This window comes from Benincasa hispida, chromosome 4 (genome assembly GCF_009727055.1).
Source record: "Benincasa hispida cultivar B227 chromosome 4, ASM972705v1, whole genome shotgun sequence".
NCBI lineage: Eukaryota > Viridiplantae > Streptophyta > Magnoliopsida > Cucurbitales > Cucurbitaceae > Benincasa > Benincasa hispida.
The window spans coordinates 34,519,753-34,541,269 of NC_052352.1; the positions used below are offsets into that span (position 1 = coordinate 34,519,753).

Genomic DNA, 21,517 nt, shown 5'->3' on the forward strand with positions numbered 1-21,517 from the left:
TTTATGAAATGATAAAAGTATTTACAAACTCATGTTTCAAAAATTAAGACCAAAAAAACCAAAAAATCAAACCATTATTAAACGGGGTTTAAATAGTCATTAGATGAGTGTTTATTTATTTGATATTAGTTGAATAAAGATGGAAATGAGAGAATGTAAGTGAGAACGTTCGTGAAACTTTTTCTATATCATATTTAAATATGAATATTAGTTTTTGCATTAAAAGAAAAGTTTTTTTTTTTTTTTTTTTTTTTTTTAAAAAAAAACAAAGATAGCTCGAGAGTCGAGACTCGGGAGTTTGGTAAGAATGAGCGGTTGAACCTTGAACAAGGAAATAATTGGGCTGGGCCTTATAACATTCTGAGCCCTATGAACGGCCCAATTCGGTTAGATAAAGGCCCTCAGCCCAATAAATGGCCCAAAGGCCTTTGTTTGGTTCCGAAGGAAGCGCAAGAACCGTATCTTTTGAAAAATGGACCCCATGGAATCTTCTCCAACATATTTGGAAACTTCCATTCGCATTTCGCACTGAGATTCATTTCCAGCCATAACTTTAAAAAATCACCTTCTTCGCCTCTGCATTTGGCTTCCATGAATTTACACTCCATCATCATCTCTTCCGCCTTATTATGCCCAAAAATCCACAAACGATGCCTGCAACTTCTCCCACAATTGCCATTGCCATCGCCATGTTCAAGGACCACTCTACAAAATTTCCGAATGAGCGAAAGATCAAAGAGGTAACATGTCTCGCTTTCATATGTTTTCTTTTTTCCTCTATTTAATCCAACGATCTTGAGTTTCGCTTGCTGTTACAGATACAAACGTCGGTTGCTCTGCTACGAGCAAAAAGAGGAAGGTTTACAATCTAGAGAAGAATTGCAGCCTGTAACGTCGCCTGAGAAGAAAGGAACTGTAGCTGGAGCCGTGGCTTTTATTATTGGTACCAGTATCGGATCGGGGATTCTTGCAATTCCAGAGAAAGCGGCTCCGGCTGTAACTTTCTTTTCCTCTCTTTAGCAAATTTATTCAAATTAGGTACGAAATGGAGGCTCCTGATAGATTATTGTTGTTATCTTCGACGCGTAATTTTGTGGCAGGGATTTTTCCCCAGTTCGATATCCATAATATTATGTTGGGGGTTTCTTTTAGTAGAAGCACTGCTGCTCGTTGAGATTAGTGTGGTTCTGTGGAGGAGGAAGAAGAAGAAGAAGAAGAAGAAAAACGAAGAGGGAGAGACGGGGATGGAGGTGATTTCAGTCAGAACTATGGCGCAGGAGACTCTGGGGGATTTTGGTGGAACCCTGGCCACTGTTGCCTATGTTTTCTTGGGCTACACTTCCATGGTTGCTTATATTTCCAAGTCTGGAGAGATCCTTCTCCAATCATTCAATCTTCCATCTCCACTTTCAGGCTTCTTTTTCACATTGGTTTTTTCTCTGCTTATCTCCGTTGGTAGGACAAGAGCCGTAGATGAAGTCAACCAATGGCTTACGGCTTGTATGATAGGTAACTTCAGGACTTGAACCAGTATTGTTGCCTCTCACCTCGAAGCAGTTCTAATTTTTGGGATACAAATTTAATTAAAACACATCTGTTTTCGTGGAGAACAGAACTTGTTATTACTCTTTTAAGTTTTGATGATGTACATAATGGTTCCAAATGTAGTATCGATCCTCTATTGATATGGGATTTTAGAAACAGTTTTATAGACACAAATAGAAATCTGGTTAGAAATCAAACTCCCAAATTATAAAAGAAGGGGAAAGAGAGATCCCCGATCCAAAGGAATTACAATAAACATTTCCAATTGGACAAAAGAGAGGTCGTAGGGTAATTGGAGAAAAAAGAATTCAATTTACCCCAAGAGAAGGCAATATAGAGAACTTATATAATAATTTAAAAAAAAAAAAAGTTCCTATAAGTAGTTTCCTTTGATTCAAATGTACATTGATTTCTTTCATTCCAAATACACCATTAAAAGGCATGGGTAAAATTCTTGCTGCAAGTACTTTACGCAATTGTAGATAAAAATGATTCAGTAATACTTGAATGTCTTTTGAGGAACAGGTTTACTACTGGGAATTGAAGTGTTAGCAGTTCAGTTTGGAGGATGGTCTGCAATGGAAGGGGGAGGAGACTGGAGAAAGGTTCCAACTACAATACCTGTCATTATCTTTGCTTTGGTTTATCATGATGTAATACCAGGTAAATTATATTGGATTTTTTTATTTGTTACTATTACTTTGTTCCGTTTTGTGAAACTATAAAGCTATAGCCTGCATTAGGTTGATTAAATCTTATATGTTGGCAGTTCTGTGTGCTTATTTGGAAGGTGACCTTCCTCGCCTAAGAGCTTCAGTTTTGCTTGGTAGCTTTATTCCACTGCTAGCATTGCTCGTCTGGGATGCAATAGCCTTTGGCTTGTTAGCACAAGCGGATCAAGTAATTGACCCTGTTGAATTGCTCCTGAGGTATGTTCATTCCAAACCTTCAACATTTGGTAGAGTGGCTTTATCTAATGATATTATGAATTATCATCTCTGCAAGTTTCTGAAAGAGGTTAATGGTTTGATATTCAGAGTGGAATGGAGTGGAATTTCGTACATGGTAGAATGGTTCTCACTTCTTGCTGTTGGAACATCTATGCTGGGAACATTGCTAAGCTTCTCTGCATTTTTCAAGGAGCAACTCAGTAACATCTTCTTTAATTTGTCTACAACAGAGGCTTTGGAAGTAATTTCTTCACAGTTCCTGATTCAGTGTCGTGTACAATCATGTCTTCTGTAGACTTATATGTTGAAGTGCAAGAGGCAAAACTAATATGGCCGCCATATGTTCTTGGCTATGACAGGAACCACCGAAGTCCTGCTTAATGAGGAATTGGTGGGAAATGAATAAACTAGGCCTTACTGCCTTGGCAATTGCTGTTGGTCCCTCCCTTCTTGTGTCCACTACTAATCCTGATTCATTTTCTGCTGCCACAGATATTGCGGTAAGTAAACAAAACCAGGTGCCTGCTGTTTTATGAACTTCGGGTATGCATTTTAAGGACATAAATCCTATAATTCAAACTGATACAAACGTAATTTACTTGCTTATTAATATTAATGAAATAAAATACGCCTAAATCGGAATGGAGGCACAAAAGTAATGTTATCTTTACTTTTCCTTGATGCTAGACTGGTATAAGAAAAATGACCAAATCCAAATTACTGAAGCACTCAAGCCCAAAGCAATCGAAGATTTGCTTGCCTCTCCTAAAATCCAACCCTTCTGTTTATAACGAACTCCCAGTTTATTACTATATTATCCCATGGCTATTATGTCCTAACAAAATCATGACATAAAAGGATTGGTATAATATTTAACTTATTTCTATATACATTTCAATGTTTAGATACATAATGATATCAATCAACCCATTGATTTTAGTTAAGTATATCAACTCTTGTGTTAGTACAATCATTTGTGGGTATCCTATCCTTTATTGTGTAACAGAACTTCATTGCTTGATTTTCCTGTTTCTCTGATGCCCTGAATGAAAATAGGGAGGATACTGCATGACGATGTTGTATGGAGTTCTCCCCCCAGCAATGGCATGGGCAATGAACAGTAGGGAATCGGAGGACACCAACTCCAAGGCGTTATTGAGAGAAAGGCCTGCACTGCTTGGGCTAGGTTTATTTGCTTGTGGTATTATGGTGGAACAAGTTATTCAGGATATTCTAAAATTGCAATGGTAGCAAGGTAAAATCGTATTTTATATGAATTAGTTTTATTTTCTTAAATTGTTGCGGACAGTTTCCAAAGTCACATTCTGTTATGTTCTCCTTAAGGAGAACCCTATTGTTGGACCAGGGTGAGATTTTGTTCTTTTCTGCATCCATTGTTGGATAATCATTTATCATTAAAAATTTAAAATATATGCGCAATTTAAACAAAATGAATGAGACTTAAAATTACATAAATAATCCGAATTTAAAAGATGCTTGATTGAGATACACTTGATGGCTTCTTCTTAGAATATGCACTCTAAGTTGTTTTTGTTTTGTTTTATTTATTTTTTATTTTTTGAGATACAGTACAATCTGTAATTTGTAATTGTCAGATAACTCTGCTCCGCGACTTTGATGAACTAAACTGTTTGTGCTCTTCAATAACTTAGAAACTCTAAGAACAAAGAACTGAGAGAGGGTGCAAAACAAAGGAAGAAGAGAGTAACCCAAGATAAGTTAGCGTACAAATGGAGTGGGAGAGGAAGTCTCCTTTTACAGTTCGGAAGATGGAGTAGTTATGAATGTCAGATTCCTTCCGTACATCGATTTTTTGGGAAATTAATTCCCTTCAAGCATAAAATTTCTTCAATGGCCTCTCACCTTAGATAAGAATGCTCTTCTTGTTAACTTTACTCTTTTTTATTTTTTATTTTTTTAATTAAAGAAAAATAACAATTTTCATTGAGAAAAAAAAAAATTTGAAAGAAAACTCTTCAGGTTAACTATTTCCCTTTTGTCCTTTTCGTTCTCCGTTGGACAACGTTAGAAACTTAAAAGCAACCACCATATTTGCCTGAATAAATCGGGAAAAAAAATGAAAAAGAAAAAAGAACATCCTTTTTGGCAATTCTTTTTTCCTCATCTTTCCTGCGTTAGTTAAACGAGTTTGCTGAATACCTGGAAAAAAATTTCATGCAAGGAAAAACGGGCTATATCATAGGACATAGAATTAGAATTATGAAAGTTTTCGTTGATTACAATCATTGCTCAGGATGATGGTAACTTCAGTATCACGGCCCAATTCCGGCGGGAAATATTTGTCAAGCAAATGATTGTCTTTTCGGAGGTTTTGATCTTCTACACTGCAATAGACTAATACATATGAAAGTCACTTCACAATTCTTAATAGAGGAAAACTATTACCATTACTTATGTGCTAGAGTCTTCATCTTCAACAGAGTGAACTAAGCGGAACTCTACAAACTTGAAAGAAGACAAACCAGTTTGCTGAGAATCTTGACATACATATTATGACATGAATGCAGTATCTGTTTGATAAATTGCAAACCCAAGGAGCGAAAGTTGCAGCGAGTTGTCAAGGGGAAGACCGTAGAGTGCCTCAGGCCAAGGATCAGAAAAAAAGGAGAAAGAAGAGAAGAGAAAAGACAAGATGGTAGAGATGGGTGCCATTTTTTTTTCCGAAGTGCTGTAAGTTAGTGCAGTCGCTGGAGTGGGTGAGTTTATATAGACCTGAAAGAGATTGAAGCTCACTGAAATGTCTAGTCATAAAGCTTCCTGAAGGGTTACTTTCATTAAACCTCTGGGTCCTATTTCCTGACCCAGAAGGCAGGAAGAATTATATACTTCGTTTGGAAGGAGTTTGATGCAATGCAATTATGCAGGCGTGTCTTAGAATTCCAAACTCAAGTGAAACATAGTCATGGATGCTTGTACTTCAATATTTTGGGATTTGTGAGGGGAAAAAAAAGAAGGGAAAAAGAAGATAACAACAAACAAGAAAGGAAGAAGATGATTGACACTGGGACCAGTCATGTCAAAGATATTTGGATTCCTCTAGTTCGTTGTTGAGTGAAAGGCTGAATAAAGAATCAAATGCCGGAAGCAGGTCGTGGGATGATCAGCCAATTGAAGGTAATCTTTGTTTTTAAGCCTAGGTTATTTATTTTGCTTTTCTAGATGACTACCTGCTTTGTCACTCTTTTTTCTTTTTTCTGTTTCTTGTGAATGAATGTGTGTTCTGCGGTGTCCGGTAACTTATGACAAGAAATTGAAAAATTTTTAAAAAAAAGAAAGAAAAAAAAGGGAGAAATACCTTCTTCGTCCCTAAATTTTGGGTCTAGGTTTTATTTGATTTTGGTCCATAGGTTTCAAAATGTTAAACTTTTATTCAAGTTTTGAGTTTGGTTTAAATTTAGTTCTTAAGTTTCAAAATGTTACAATGTTACCTTTGAGGTTGAGGTTTGAGTTTTGTTTCAATTTGATAATTAGATTTCATGATCTATACTATCATTCTTTGATATTAATGTCTATTAGTTAATTTAAAAGAATTATAATTGATTAAATTTCACCATTTTTATCACTGTTAAAATTAAACTTAAACTTAAATTAACGTCAAAGAATGAAAGTGAATATTTAGTGAAAAATCGAAGTTACAATTGTAAATTTCGAAATCTAGAGGCCAAGGTGAAACAAAATTCAAATCTTAGTGTAAAATTGCAACATTTTGAATCTTTTAAATTTCAATTTTTTCTTAACGGATTCTTGAAATTTCAATTTTGAATCCTACACTTTAAAAATCACTTAATAAAAACTAATGAGATTTTATACAAAACAATAAGACCGAAGTTTGTAGATATATTAGATTTTTCAAAAAAATAAAAGTTGGGGGGCCTGCTAGATGACACTTTTTAAGTTTTGTAACTTATCAATCGGTTTTAAAGGTTGTAACACATATTCATTTGATGATGTGGAGCCATTTCTTTTGGGCTGTTTTATGAAGAGGCCTATTTAATGGAATTTTGAAATTTCTATATGTTGGTCAATGTCGTTGAGTTTGTGATTGTTGAAAAGTGGGTTTAATTAGCCTTCAATGGAATTTAGTGTTGGTCATGTTGAGGGGTTGATTATTCGATCTTTTAGTTGAATAATACGTTCCCATTAGTTAGTGTTGGCCTCTTGGGGTAGTTTTAGCTTATTAAGCACAAATATAAATATAGATCATCATGTCAATGTCTAAAAGAATTAAGATATCCCACCAATTGAAGATACATTTTCTTCCTTAAAAAATTCTAGGAAATAGGTAAATTTAACATAAAAATACTAAATGTAATCTACTAAATCCACGAAAAATCATAAAATGTCAAGCTAATGACAATAATACAAAATACAATATAAAAAATAATATCAGAGATATTGAAGTAGAATAGTCAATAGAATGCAATTGAAAAGAAACTCAGATTGATCAGAAGAGAAGAAGAAGAAGATTAAAGGGAGAAGGGAGAAGTATGAAGATAAACGAAGAACTTGTTTGTTGAATTGTTGAAGATATTTAAATGGGTTATATTTTGTAGGACTTTGTGGAGACTCGAGCGTGAAAATGAAGATTAGAAGATTCTTTCTAGAATTTGGTATTTTATTTTATTTTATTTTATTCTTTAATTTTGAACGGGGTAGTAAGCTTTTAAAATAGGTTGCTTAGTTTTGGGTTGGGGAAAGATTACCTAAGTTGCTTATTTTTTTATTTTAAAGAAAAGTCGTAAAAATAGATACGTTAAATCATGTGTCTGGAAAGTATTTGGGAGTATTGGTATCTGATGTAGATTCTTTGTCTCATATGAAATATCTGTGCAAAGCTGAGTCATGATCAAATATCATATCTTTTATTTGTTTCAAGTGGTTAACTTTTTTATGCTTCACCTTTGTCCTATATCTAAAGTAGTATTTCCAAAATTCTTTGTATATTTCCTTTCGTTACTAGAAGTTAAAATGGTGTTATTTGATGTTTAGTTAATTCAAACCTAATTTCTCTAATTTAGTTTTTGTTTAATAAACGCCAATATTTAAAAATAACTTTGATAAAATATCTTAAATTTTGAAGGAGATGAAAGTGGATATTAGTAAAAATGTAGGAATGTGTCAAAGCTTAGATTCTAGCAATCTCTTGTTTATAAATATATAAGAAAATGTTTGTACTCGAGCATGATGATACAATATAAAATAGTCTATTTGAGAGTATTAAGTCATTAGTTTTAGATATATGTTTTCAACTAAGAGATCAAATGTTCAAATTTCTATCTTCTCACATTCTGAAAGATAAAATGTAACATATAGAAGGGACGTTTCTAAACAACTATGGGTCGATGTCAAATTAAAATTTTCATCTGAATATTATTTTTCTGCATTATGTGAAAAGGAAAAGGAAGTTGGGAGATAGATGATTAGGGTTGGCAAAAATTTCCAGGGGTCAGGTCCTCGTGGGTACCTGTCCCGATTGGGACTGGAAATCCCCAATTCGGGGATGGGGTCAAATTGGGGGACACAAACCAATCTGGGATGGGGTGGGGATGGGACCTTGTCTCCACCCCGAATATATTTTATTAATAATTTTAAATATATATATATACACACATACCATGGTAGCTTTGCTTTTGTTTTCCCTTTTTTTTTTTTAATTTCGTTTTATAATATAATTAACTTTTAACTTTATATTAAATTTACAATAAAAAAATTTATTTTTAATTATTAATTTAAATAAATAAAATAATTTTAATTTTAATTTTTATCTAAAATATTTACAATTTCAAATCAAAATTTAATTTATTTAAAATAATTAATTAAAAATTAAAAAAATATAAGTTCCCGTGGGACTTGATCCCTGAATTGGGATTTCCCCAACTATGACTTCTCGAAACGAGAAATTGGGTGGGGACGGGACTACAAATCTCCATGGGAACGAAGACGGGGTGTATTTTCGAACCCGTTGCCAACCCTAGAGATAGGCTGGGCCATCGGATGTGTTAGGCAAGCCCAATTGACACAGGCCCATAATTAGTTCCGATCCAAATACAGGAATACACCAAGCCCCAAGTTCTGATCTGAATGTAGAACACTTCAGATTATGAATACCACATTAATTAGAAGGTGGCAAATTCTTTGAGAATGGAGTCGTTACGAATATCACATTCCACACCGCCAGCAATTTTGTGGGCAATTATTTCCCCACAGGCATCAAATTCATTCGATGGCCTCATCTTAAATTAGAATGTTTTTTTTTCCCCTTTTCCATGACTTTCCTTCATTTAATACCAGGAAAAAACAGGCTATATCGTAGAATTAGAACTATAAAAGTTTGTGCTGATTAAATTACATTTACAATCTCTGCATCTCCTCATGTTGGAAGTTTGGAATTGAACTTCAGTAACACAATACCACACATGCATATGATTAGCAGAAGGGAACTATGAAATTACCATTACTTATCTGCCTGTCTTCATCTTCAACAGAAAAGTTGAGCAAACTTTGAAAAACACTAACAGTTTGATTTGTGTTATGCAATTTATAACACAATTCCAGTATCTGTGTGGAAAATAGCATACCCAACGAGCGACAGCTGTGCCGAGTTTTCGAGAGGGAGACCATAGAATGCCTCAGGCCAAGGATCAGATAAAAAGGATAGAGAAGACAACAGAAAAGACAAGATGGTGGAGATGGGTGCCATTTTTTTTTCCTCTTCAAATCCTGTAAGTAATGCACTTGTCTCACTTATTCTTTACGCTTCATTGAACAAGATGGGTTCTTTTTATATATTTAGCCATAAGGCTTCCTGTAGGGTTACTTTAATTTAATCTCTGGGTCCCTATGCCCTGACCCAGAAAGCAAAAGGGACAAGAACTGTGAGTAGAAGGAATATGAATGATGTAGTGCAATTATGTAGGCGTGCCTTTGAATTCTATACTCAAGTGAAACAGAGTCATGGTTGTTGCTTGTAGTTGAATATTTTGAGATTTGCGAGGAAAAATACCAAAAGAAGAATCACAAGAGACAAGAAAAGAAAAAGAAGATTAATCATCATGATTTGGCCTAGTGGTCAATAAGCGAGGGTTTGAGGCACTGAGTTGAGTACTGAAGTTTGGAGTTAATATGTTAAAGTTAGGAAGTTTGTGTTTGGGGTACAAAATTCTTTAGTTGAACTTCCACAGTAATTGTATAGTAATTGTATAGAAGAGAGAGAGGAAAATATGAAGTTCTTCGATAAATGTGCAAAGTTGAATAATGAACACTGTTGAAGTTGATGGAGTTGATTTATTTAACATTGACTTATGAAGTCAGTGGGTCAACCACCCTTTAAAGGTTATGAGTTTAATAAAAAAATGATTTTAAGAAAATGAGTTCAATCCATGGTGGTCATTTATCTAGGTTTTATAATTTACATATTTCCGTGACACAAAAATATTGCATGACTGGACGGGTTGTTATCTAAGATTAGTCTAGATGCATACAACCTAACTCAAACACTCACGGATATAAAGAAAAAAAAGGGAAAGGAAGGGAAAGAAGATTGGTATGGGACCAGTCATGTCAGAATTGTTTGGAAATTGGAATCCTATAGTTCATTGTTGAGTGAAAAACTTAATAAAGAGTCAAAATCAGGAGCTTATGGGATGAGCCAATTGAAGGTTATCTTTGCTTTTAAGCCTAAACTACGCATTTTGCTTTTTTAGCATATTGATTGCTTTTTTCATTCTTGATTCTTTGTTTTGGCTTTTGTGCTTTTGACTTATAACAAGAAATGGTATAAACTTCAAAGATGGAAAAAAGAATGGCGTGTGATTATAACTTCCCTTTAAGGTGAAAAGTAACAAGAAAATGAAGAAATTGTTTCGTGTGTGACAAGATCAGGATAATGGATGAATAGGGATGATCATATGTTGAAGATCTTTTGTTTTATTATTTCAAATAAAGGGAATATAACCAAATTACATAAAATAAGTCGGTGTCCTTTTTTAGCTCAGAGTTTAATTTGTGTTTTTACATTATTTTTAGTTGTATTTTTTTTTTTCTTTTTAACCCACTTTTAAGTGTAGCTCAACAGTAGTTAGTATACACTCCTCGTGAAGTTGAAAGGTCAAATTTTCATACCTTATATTTGTTTGGGAAAAAAAAAAAAAAAAACTATCTTTCTAGTTTGAGTTTTGAAGAATAGGTGTGTTTGGTCCATTAATTTTCAAAGCATGATTTTTTAATCCTCCAATAATTTTTTTTATTATTTTAAATTAGAAGAATAATTTAAAATATTATTTATTCTCTTTAGAATTATTTTTTTACACATTTTGTAATTCAAAATATTAATAAAAATGAGTACATGAACCCTTTAAATCTGTTCTTAAGCACTCGGTACTAAAAATGTACATTTTGATAACTAAGAGATTAAATGCACTTATTCTTAAAATGCACGACTAAAAATATTTTTTTCTTTTTCAAAATTTAGAGACCAAACGTACCTATGTTTCAAATACACAGGACCACCCCACTCCCAATTTCACTCGTTGGAATATAAGTGAGATGCAATCAACTTTGTTTTCTTTGGCACATTATAGATTCCTTTTTTCCTCTGTGCATAAAGATAAACGAATGAGAGGGAGAATCAATGCCCCTCTCTCTTTTAGTATATTCTAGAGTAAAACCTCATTTGTTTTTTCTCCTTTAAAAAAGTAAATTAAGATATTTCAACGAAGAAAAGCTAGAAAGCACGAGGTTGACAAAAACATGTTTGATAATGATTCTAAAATTATTAAAATCATAATGAAATATGCTTCTAATGATTCGAAACAATCTTGATGAAATAAAAATTGCATTCATGATGTGAAATTAGATAATAAATTAATTATGAGTGACTAATAGTATGTTTTAGTGTGATTTTAAACCTAACACAAATAATTAACCATTTCAAAACCACTCATAAACATTTATTAATATTAGAAAAGAAATAACAAACTTTGCCAATTGCCATTACCAAGAAATGACCCTTCTGGCCTTCTCCTACCCTTTTGAAATCATGTGAAAATAAACAAACTATTTCTAGCCATTCCAATAGCAAAAGGAAGAGCAATGAGCTTCATGAGAATCAGTAGCAAACATGATAATTAAGAACTCAAAATGCATAAACTAATGATGATTTGATCCTTAATCTCCAAAGAGCTGGCTTAATTAAAATTAAAAACATTATGATCATCACACATGTGGGTTGCTTCTAAATGAACCAAGAGCTTTAACAGCACCTGCTCTCAAGATGAATTGGTGGTAGAATGCTGCAATTGCTGCTCCTATAAAGGGTCCAACCCAAAATATCCACTGCAAACAACAAGAACCCATCAACATTAGACTAAAGCATCTCAAAGATGTTTCAAAATTCAAATCCATCCACATTGTTAATCGGCTTCGATGCATTCGTAAATCCAAGTTACGAATGTTGCACAAATCGAAAAGCTTTATGATCTTGATATTGAATCAAGATGAGTAAAAGATGAGGACTAACATGGTTATTCCAAGCTTTTTGGTCATTAAAAATAACAGCAGATCCCAAGCTTCTTGCTGGGTTGATTCCAGTGCCAGTGATTGGAATTGTAGCCAAATGAACCATGAAAACTGCGAACCCAATTGGAAGTGGAGCCAAAACCTTCAACCAAAGAGGGAAGAAAGGATATTACTAACCAAAACTTTCGATTTTTTTGTAGTCCCTAAAATTTTTATAAAAGTAATAATTTAGTTCCTAAACTTTAGTTTGTTACGATTTAGTTCATGTACTTTTAATTTTGTAACAATCTAGTCCTTGAACTTTACTATATAACGATTTAAGTTCATATTTCTTAAAATTTATAATGATTTAGTTCCTATTATAGAAATTAGTATCAAGATTTATTGAGATTTCTTGCATAAATAAATCGATAAACTAATTACACATTCAATATTTTTATAAAATACAAGGCTACGTTATAAAATAATAAAATTTGACATCAAGTCTTGATTGATATTTTTTACCTCAGTGACTTTATTGTAACAAATTTGAAAATACAAGGGTTATGTTGCTACATACAAAAGTTAAGAGACTAAATTACTACAAATATGAAAGTACATGGATTAAATTGTTACAAACAAAAGTTTAAGAACCAAATTGTTACTTTCATGAAAGTTTATGAATCAAAAGTAATTTTTAGTTGCTAACATATACTATATATGTCAGTTGAATTAAACTCGTGTAATGGGAATAAAGGGAAAAAGAGTATGTTTTGTGCATGCATGATAAATCAAATTAAACAAAGTTGATAGGCTAAAAAGATAGAGAGATTTTTTTCTTCTTAATTTTGATAAAAGTAAGGTATGAAATGGGTATTTAGGGTTGGAAGTTGGTGCCTAACACATGAACCCACTTTGTAATTCTTTCAATAAAAAGAAACTTAGCAGACCATTTAAAAGGATTTGTTGCTATCTTGATAAGGATGAAAAGACCAAAAGTAAAGTAAAGAAAAGAAATCAATCTTTCCTAGGAAACAAAAAAGTTAAAGTTGGCTGATTCTCAAATCCACTTCCTAACACAACTTATGCCAACTTAAATTCACTCAATATAAAATCAAATGGTTGGTGGAATTTGAAGTATGGTCTCAAACATATTCAAAAATTTTTAAATTTAAAAAAAAAAAAAAAAACGAAGTTTGTATCGAATAGGTTTCTTTTTCAACTTTGTATAAAATAGATTCATGAGTTTTAACAAAGTCTATTAGGTCAAGGGTTTGATGAACACAAAAAGAAAATTCTTAGCCCATTTAATAACAATTTGATTTTAAGTCTTTAGTTTTTGTTTATTTTTAAAATTAAGCTTAAAAAATGATATCTACTCATAAGTTTCTATGTTTTGTAATTTATTTTATATTTAAATTTTCAAAAACTAAGCAAAGTTTTGAGAAAAAGAAAAGAAAATAACATAAGTTTCTAGAAATGGAAAACTAAAAACAAATTTGTTTTCAACAAGGACATAATGAACACCTAAAAATATATTAGATACAAAGTAAACAAAAGTCAATTACTTATCTTAATGACACAAACTAGTTTGGGAATTAAATTTGTAATTTAACTTATTTTATATTATTTTGCTACGTTTACTCAATTACTCATGCCAACAAATTGATACCCAAATTCGAAACCATGATATCCATTAATTGAGAGACTAAAATGTGGATTTAAAATTAAAACAAAATAATCTTATGGTAATAATTTAATTCTTTATTTTTGTTTTTGTTTTTGAAAATTAAGTCGATTTCATCTACATTTCTTACAATGATTTGTATGTTGGTAGAATTATAATTCTTAATCAAATTTTAAAAAAAATTAAAAAAAAAAATTGAAAACTACTTTTTTTAGTTCTTAAGAAAAAAAAATTAGAGATAGAAGTAGTATTGACTTTAGGGATAAAAAGAATCCTACGAGAATAGAGTTGAACTTTCAAAATGGAATTCAATGTGATTAAAATAAAATAGGCAACATGGCATAACTCAATCGACGCGAATTTATACTATTAACAAAGTTGGGGAAAAAAATGATTTAAAAGAGATTAGTTAAGATGCATACGGGAACGTGGGAATCTCTGGCATTTCGTTTAGGATCAGTGGCGGAGAAGACAGTGTACACCAATACAAAAGTGCCGACGATCTCGGCAGCCAGTCCGACGCTGGCGGTGTAATCATCGGAAAGTCCATTGGCCCCGCCGCCGTACTTCTGGAAGTGGGCCTTCTGGAAGGCCTTAACAAGCCCAACTCCACTGATGGCCCCCAAACATTGGGCCACCATGTACATCACGGCCCGCACAAGTGACACCTTTCGGCCCAATAGCAGCCCAAATGTCACCGCTGGGTTTATGTGGCCACCTGCACTTCTCTACTGTTTAAGTTAACCGCTTTTTTAAGTGGAGAAACATAACTAATACTTCTTACATATTTGCATGTAATAATTTATCTAATAATTTAGTGGAAAATTTTATGAAGTTTAAATGTGAACTTTTATTATCTACCGCCTTAATCTTAATTGACTTAATCTTTAATCAATTTGTCAATATACATGTATATGAAATCTTATTACACATCTAATGGTAATTATAATTGATAGTATTTTTAGAGATAATAACCATCATTTTTTAAAAATTATAAATATAGAAAAGTCTATCCAGTAATATGGTCTATCACTAATAGACTCTTACCAACAATATAGTCTATTACTGATTATCTAAATTTTGTCATATTTGTAATTTTTTTACATTGTATTATATTTGCTAATACTTTAGGTCCGATTGTTATGTTTGCAACTATCTCTAGATCTAATAGTATTTTTACGACAAAGACTAAATCGTTATAAATTATAAACTGTAAAGACGAAATTGATATTTATTAATGTTTAGTTACTAGATTTTAACCATTCTAGAAATGTAGGGATTAAATCTTTATAAATTAAAGTTCATAGATTAAAATGATTTTTTTTATAATAATTAATAATAATATCACAAATAAAAATACAAGGGAGTGGGTTGGGAATCATTATTTACCACTTTAGCTTCCTTTTCATTTCCTTTAAAAAAAAAAAAACAAAACAAAATAAACCCTTATTTGTAGTTCATCAGTACACCTCGACTTATTCAAATGGACTATTTCTAAAAAAAAAAAAAAGAAAACTAATAATTTAGATTTTTTTTTTCTTGGTTAAGAAATGATATAGGGATGTTTAATAAAGGTAAACGATAACATTATCGTTCATTAATTAATATGTACTTAAGAAATGTTTACGGTTGAAAGTCCAAATAAACCAAAAATGAAAACTTGTACGGTCAACTTCCTCAACCGCTCAACCCACGCATTTCAAACAAATAATCTTATGGTAAAAGTTTTTATATATATAGTTTGATTTGAGAGAATTAAAATTTAAAATAATAATAATAATTAGGACAAATATCAATTTATATCATAAACTTTGAAATTGTATCAATTTAAATCATCAACTAAAAATTATATTAATTTAAACTTTAAGCTTTGAGGTATATCAATATAAACTCTAAACTAAAACTGTATCAATTTAAACCTTTAACTTTCATAAGTGTACCAATTTAAACCTTAAGTTTTCATAAACATATCAATTTAAATTCTGAACTTTCAAGTGTAATATTTTAAACCTTGAGTTTTCATAAATATATCGATTTAAATTTTAAAATTTCATAAATGTATTCAAATAAAATATAATGGAGGATTTAAGTTGATACGCTTATGAAAGTTAATGATTCAAATTGATATAATTATTAGTTTGAGGTTTAAATTGATACAATCCTCAAAATTCAGAATAAATTAATACAATTATGAGTTTAAAGTTTAAATTGATACAATACTTAAAGTTCATGATATAATTTCATATCTGTCATAATAATTTTCTTTTTTAAAAAAACGACAAATAAATGGAATTTGGCATGTTTGGAAGCTAAGAAAATGGAAGAAAAAATTCGAAAAATTCCTTTAACTTGAAGCGGAAGAAACTAGAAAGAGAGGAAGAACTGAGAAGAAGAACCTGAAATTCCAGCAGTACAGTAAACAAGAACGAAGATCATTCCTCCAAATGCCCAAGCAATTCCCAGAATCCCAACTTCTCCACAAGAATCCACATTCTTCTTTCCCATTCCATCCGTTTCCGATTTGTACCCGATCACCGTCAACACTGTCACATACAGGAAAAGCAGAGTCGCCATGAACTCCGCAATCAAAGCTCTGTAGAACGACCACTTCCTAATCTCCTCGCCATCGATGAGCGGCACCGGTGGCGGATCGTAATAGTCCTTCGCCATAAACACACAGAAAACCGAAACCGAAACCAAAACCCTAGGAGAGACTTCGATTGAACGAAGAAGGAATGTGGTGCGATGTTGCGAATCGAAGAGCAGCATTTAATGAAGAAGAGAAAAGGAGCAGTGATTTTCAGCGGCTCCGGCTGAGTTGGGCACCACCGCCTACCCACTTCCCATTGCCTTTGCTTCCGTACCTTTGTCGTTCGTTCTGAGCCCACTCAGAACAGTGCCTTCACTGTGCATACCACTTACTACAGTAACGACAAATTCCTTTTCATCCTTCAAATAAATAATCAATGGCGCTGGTAACCTTTTTAACTCTTTTTCCCCTGTGTGTATGTACTTACAGTTCAATAGATGGACGTAGCTTAGAAGTGATAGCATTTGCATCTTTACTCTTACGCCCATTGCCATTTCTGAAACTGAAAGATTAAAACAAAGATGGATTATCAATATCTAATTTACCTTGCCTTCAAAGATTTGAAACTGTTTTAATTCTTGAAGGATTTGTGTATACATATATATATATATATAGCTTGAGAAATGTGAGAAGTCAAAAAAAACAATGGCTGCTCATTACATGTTACTCAGTTTAAAACTCATTTTTCTGATTGTAGTTTTTATGTTTTGCGTTGAGTATACAGTTTCATCCTTTGTTGAGGGTGATGGGGATGATCAGCCATTTGATATCTCAGTTGAGGATGCTACTGAGAATCATTTCACGTATTCAGACATGAGTCATGGGTAACTATTACTTATGTCTCCTCATTGTGTTGTTTCTTGTTTAAAGGTCCCACCACTTTGGATATGTTCGAGAGTGGTTTTGAAGTGGTTAAAATCAATCAATTCAGGCCCGTTTGGTAACCATTTAGTTTTTTTTTTTGTTTTTTAAAATTAAGTCTATTTCATCCACATTTCTTACAATGATTTGTGTCTTTCTTTAGTACAATAGTTGAATTTTTAGCTAAATTCCAAAAACAAAAACAACTTTTTAAAGCTACTTTTATTAGTTCTCAAAATTTGGCTTGGTTTTTTAAACCATTGGTGAAAAGTAGATAGTAAAAGAAGAAATTTGGATGTGGAAGTAGTGTCCATAGACTTAATTTTTAAAAACAAAATGGTTACTGCACGGGGCCTTAGTCTTTGGTTTTATACTTTTAAAAACAATTTTCACACAATCTAAAATTGATTTTTGAATGATTAAAGTGATTTTGAAAGGATAGAAATTTGAAATGACAAAAGTGATTTTTAACGTTTCAAAATCACTCCCAAACAAGTCGGCTCTAGTAGCTATTTTATTTTTGGTTTTTGGTTTTTGAAAAGTAAGTTTATTTCTTCTCCATGGTGTTTTAATCTTTCTTGAGTAAAAGAGTTGAATTTTTAGCCAAATTTCGAAAACAAAAATATAGTTTTTTAGTTTTCAAATCTTGGCTTGTTTTTTGAAAACATTGATAGAAAAGTATATAACTAAGCTACAAATTTAAAGGTTGAAGAGGTATTTGTAGGTTTAATTCCCATAAATTAAAAACAAAGAATCAATTGACTACCAAATGAGGCCATGATTATTTCATTTGGATCTTTATAAATTTAAATGTGTTTCTTAAATCATATATAAATTCTCATTTGAATTTCTGTAATAACTTTGTGATGTATTTAAGTCACTTATATTTGAATTGGCATTTTCGTTACATAGACCTACACATAATCTTATATAGAATTGAAGGACCAAAACAGTATGCAACTTTAGGATGAAAATAAGACTTAAATGTAATTTTTCTTTTCTTTTGGGTTCATCAATATATAGGTTTGATGGATTGGTTCAAAAGGACGATGATGCATGGAGTATGGTGGAGACAAGACAGAACCAATTTGTAGTAGATGGCCAACCATTCTATGTTAATGGTTTCAACACTTACTGGTTGATGATATTTGCAGCCGACCAATCCACAAGAGGAAAGGTCACAGAATTGTTTAAACAAGCTGCTTCTGTGGGATTAACTGTTTGTAGGACTTGGGCCTTCAATGATGGCCAGTGGAGAGCTCTTCAAAAATCTCCATCTGTGTATGATGAAGAAGTCTTCAAGGTATTTTTAAGAACAAGAGTAATATACCTACAAACCACCGATCATAGTTTTTAGAGATCATTTTGAAATCAAAAATAGAAAATTGTGTTTTCAATATGTATTCAACTCATGTATGTTTATGCCTTTAACAAAATGATGGTCGTGAATTCTATTTCATTCATGTGTAACTGCCTTCTTCCATTAATTGTAGGGATTAGATTTTGTGATTAGTGAAGCAAAAAAGTATAAGATTAGGTTGATATTATCATTAGCAAACAATTGGGAAGCATACGGCGGCAAAGCACAGTATGTGAAATGGGGGAAAGCTGCTGGCCTCAATTTGACATCTGATGATGATTTCTTCTCTGATCCAACTCTGAGAAGCTACTACAAGGCTCATGTTAAGGTGAGTTCCCAACATGTCAACTGAATTGAATGGTATAGTTATTATTATATTGTTAGCATGAAAATAATGTATTGTTAATTCCCATGTGAACGGCATAGACGGTGCTTAATAGAGTGAATTCATTCACAAATGTACCATACAAGGAAGATCCGACCATTTTCGCCTGGGAATTGATGAACGAACCTCGTTGCACATCAGATCCTTCCGGTGATAAACTGCAGGTTTGTCTTTCTCTATCAGGCATTTTGCAAATAATTAAGCAACCAATATTGTAATTTGAAGTAATTGAATGGGCATTGGCAGGGATGGATTCAAGAAATGGCTGTATTTGTGAAGAGCATGGATCCAAAACATCTATTGGAGGTTGGTTTGGAAGGATTTTATGGTCCATCCACACCCAATAGAGTTCAGTTCAATCCAAATACATATGCTCAACAAGTTGGAACTGATTTCATCAGAAACCATAAGGTTCTTGGTGTTGATTTTGCTTCAGTTCACATTTATGCAGACACATGGTAGGTTGCCAGATAACATTAGAACAAATGATATGAACTAGACTCTGTTAGATGATTCTAACATGAACTCATTGTCAAAGGGTTTCTCAAACGATTTCGGATACTCATCTCCAATTCACAAAATCATGGATGGAGGCTCACATAGAGGATGCAGAGAAGTACCTGGGAATGCCAGTTCTTTTCGCTGAGTTTGGGGTATCGTCAAGGGATCCTGGTTACAACTCGACGTACAGGGATACGGTTCTTAACTCGGTGTACAAGACGTTGTTGGATTCCACAAAGAAAGGAGGGAGTGGAGGAGGAAGCCTAGTGTGGCAACTGTTCCCTGAAGGAACTGACTACATGGATGATGGCTATGCAATTGTGCTCTCCAAATTTCCTTCAACTTCAAACATCATATCTCTTCATTCTACAAGGATGTCCATCTTCAACTCCATATGTTCCATGAGATGTCGTTGGGGTTGTAAGAAGAAAAATGTTATGGATATTATTTTTCCCAACAGCTATGATCATGATGAGATGTAATGTAATGTAAACAAACTCATAGTCGAGAATATGGGTATCCGATCCTTATGGATTATTCAGAAGGGTATATCTGAATTCCTTGTATCATAAAATAAGAGCTTTCTTGATTGTATGATCTTGCTTTTAGTCAACTACATGGTCTCCCTTTGAAGTCTTTTGTTTGTTGTTTCTGTTTTTTTTTTTTTTTTTTAATCATAATTTTCACTTGGTAATGTCCTAAAAATGAATTAAGAATCAGCAATTAAGCTGAAAAATTAACCCAACACTTGAAAAGTATTAATATTAAGAAATTTAAAGAAAACTATTAATTATTTGAATATAACATAACAAAATAACACCTATTCCTTATTTTGAGTAAGTTATTTTTTTAAAAAAATAATGCATATGATCTTAAAATGGTTGGTTCACAAGATATTTTTTTTCAGACAATATGTGGATGAGGAAATAAAATCTCTAACTTCGAGATTATCAATACGAACATTTCGTCATGTAAATTATGTTCGTTTTGATGGTCCACAATATAATGATAAAAGTAATGAAGTGTAAATTTGAATTAATTGGGGATGGAGAGCAAAAACTGGGGCAGAAGCACGTGTAAAGTAACAGAAAGCAAATTCCAATTCCTTTTGACTCTGCTAGTCTGATGCTTAAAGCCTGTGGAAAGATGTTGATGTGAATTTGAACTTGTTTTTTCCCCCCTAATTTGGTTTTGGTTTAAATATTTTGATCCTCCACTTTTAGTTCCATTTTTTTTCATGTTTGTCATTTTTTTTTTAATATTCATTTTGTTCTGGTAATTTATTTTATTATGTCTTTGTATTTTTAAATTGTCTATTTTAGCTCATATGTTTTTGGAAGTGATGGTCCCTTGACAACGAAATGAAAATGAAAATGAAAAATAAAAAAAAGTTGGGTGATACCTGAAGCTAAGGTGTTTTCATGACAAGAAGTTGGTCTGATAACTTTTTGAAAGGTTGAAATGAGTTCTAAGCTCTCTCAAAATTCTCTTGACTAAATAATTGAAAGCGACTATAAAAATACTGAAGATTCTCAGTTTGAAATGAGCTTGGATGAACATGTGCTTTTATTTATTTATTATTATTATTTTGGACAAAGAGCTTTTATCCCTTTAAAAAAGCACTTACCAAAATTTCATAATAATTTTTTTTATTGATAACTACAAGTGATCGGTGAAAACTCTTGAAGCAAGCCATTTGTGTTTCTAATAAAAGCACCTAAAAGCATATCGAAGTCATTGAAATTTGTATAGGGTGTTGGGCTCACAACCTCAGTGTAGGTATTAAATAACCCAATTCACCAACTTTAATAGCATTCATATTGAAGTCATTGAAATTTGTGTAGAACTCTCTTTTCTCCTCACTCTTTTGCATATTTATCAAAAAAAAAAAAAAAAAAAATTATTCGTGTACCCAACACAAATTTTCTAACTCCAACATATTACTTCATCTTCATAGTGATCAAGTTTAAAATCACTCTAAAATAAGACTTATTCCATCATAATGATTATTTTATTTGAGTGAAAATTGCAAAGAAAGCCAAACATTGAATCAATTTTGAATTAAAAGTACATTTTAAAATAACAAAAAAGATTAACCAAT

General features: G+C 32.4%; 3 protein-coding genes across 10 annotated transcripts; 2 read left to right on the forward strand and 1 right to left on the reverse strand.

Annotated features, from left to right (window-relative positions):
• Positions 1-519: 519 nt before the first annotated feature.
• LOC120076444 (tyrosine-specific transport protein 1-like) lies at positions 520-9,847 on the forward strand. 7 transcript variants are annotated; one of them, XM_039030276.1, is made up of 11 exons: positions 520-740; positions 819-996; positions 1,101-1,509; positions 2,071-2,208; positions 2,315-2,474; positions 2,583-2,736; positions 2,855-2,995; positions 3,552-3,750; positions 4,771-4,845; positions 4,958-5,651; positions 9,093-9,847. In XM_039030276.1, the coding sequence occupies exons 1-8, from the start codon at positions 592-594 to the stop codon at positions 3,744-3,746; spliced, it is 1,524 nt and encodes a 507-aa protein (XP_038886204.1). In that variant the 5' UTR covers positions 520-591; the 3' UTR covers positions 3,747-3,750; positions 4,771-4,845; positions 4,958-5,651; positions 9,093-9,847. The 7 variants fall into 7 exon arrangements, with proteins under 7 accessions (XP_038886204.1, XP_038886201.1, XP_038886199.1 ...); XM_039030273.1 differs by having other exon boundaries at positions 3,552-4,845; XM_039030271.1 differs by having other exon boundaries at positions 4,771-5,651.
• A 1,609-nt stretch (positions 9,848-11,456) lies between these two features.
• On the reverse strand, positions 11,457-16,641 carry LOC120076446 (probable aquaporin PIP2-5). The gene is made up of 4 exons (XM_039030280.1): positions 16,116-16,641; positions 14,142-14,437; positions 12,055-12,195; positions 11,457-11,870 (listed from the first exon to the last, which is right to left on the reverse strand). Exons 1-4 carry the CDS (start codon positions 16,486-16,488, stop codon positions 11,751-11,753), a joined length of 930 nt encoding a protein of 309 aa, XP_038886208.1. The 5' UTR covers positions 16,489-16,641; the 3' UTR covers positions 11,457-11,750.
• Positions 16,555-20,049, forward strand: LOC120076445 (mannan endo-1,4-beta-mannosidase 6). 2 transcript variants are annotated; one of them, XM_039030279.1, is made up of 7 exons: positions 16,555-16,694; positions 17,034-17,133; positions 18,194-18,473; positions 18,664-18,858; positions 18,957-19,079; positions 19,162-19,373; positions 19,454-20,049. In XM_039030279.1, the coding sequence occupies exons 2-7, from the start codon at positions 17,123-17,125 to the stop codon at positions 19,896-19,898; spliced, it is 1,266 nt and encodes a 421-aa protein (XP_038886207.1). In that variant the 5' UTR covers positions 16,555-16,694; positions 17,034-17,122; the 3' UTR covers positions 19,899-20,049. The 2 variants fall into 2 exon arrangements, with proteins under 2 accessions (XP_038886207.1, XP_038886206.1); XM_039030278.1 differs by lacking the exon at positions 16,555-16,694 and having other exon boundaries at positions 16,896-17,133.
• Positions 20,050-21,517: the final 1,468 nt, after the last annotated feature.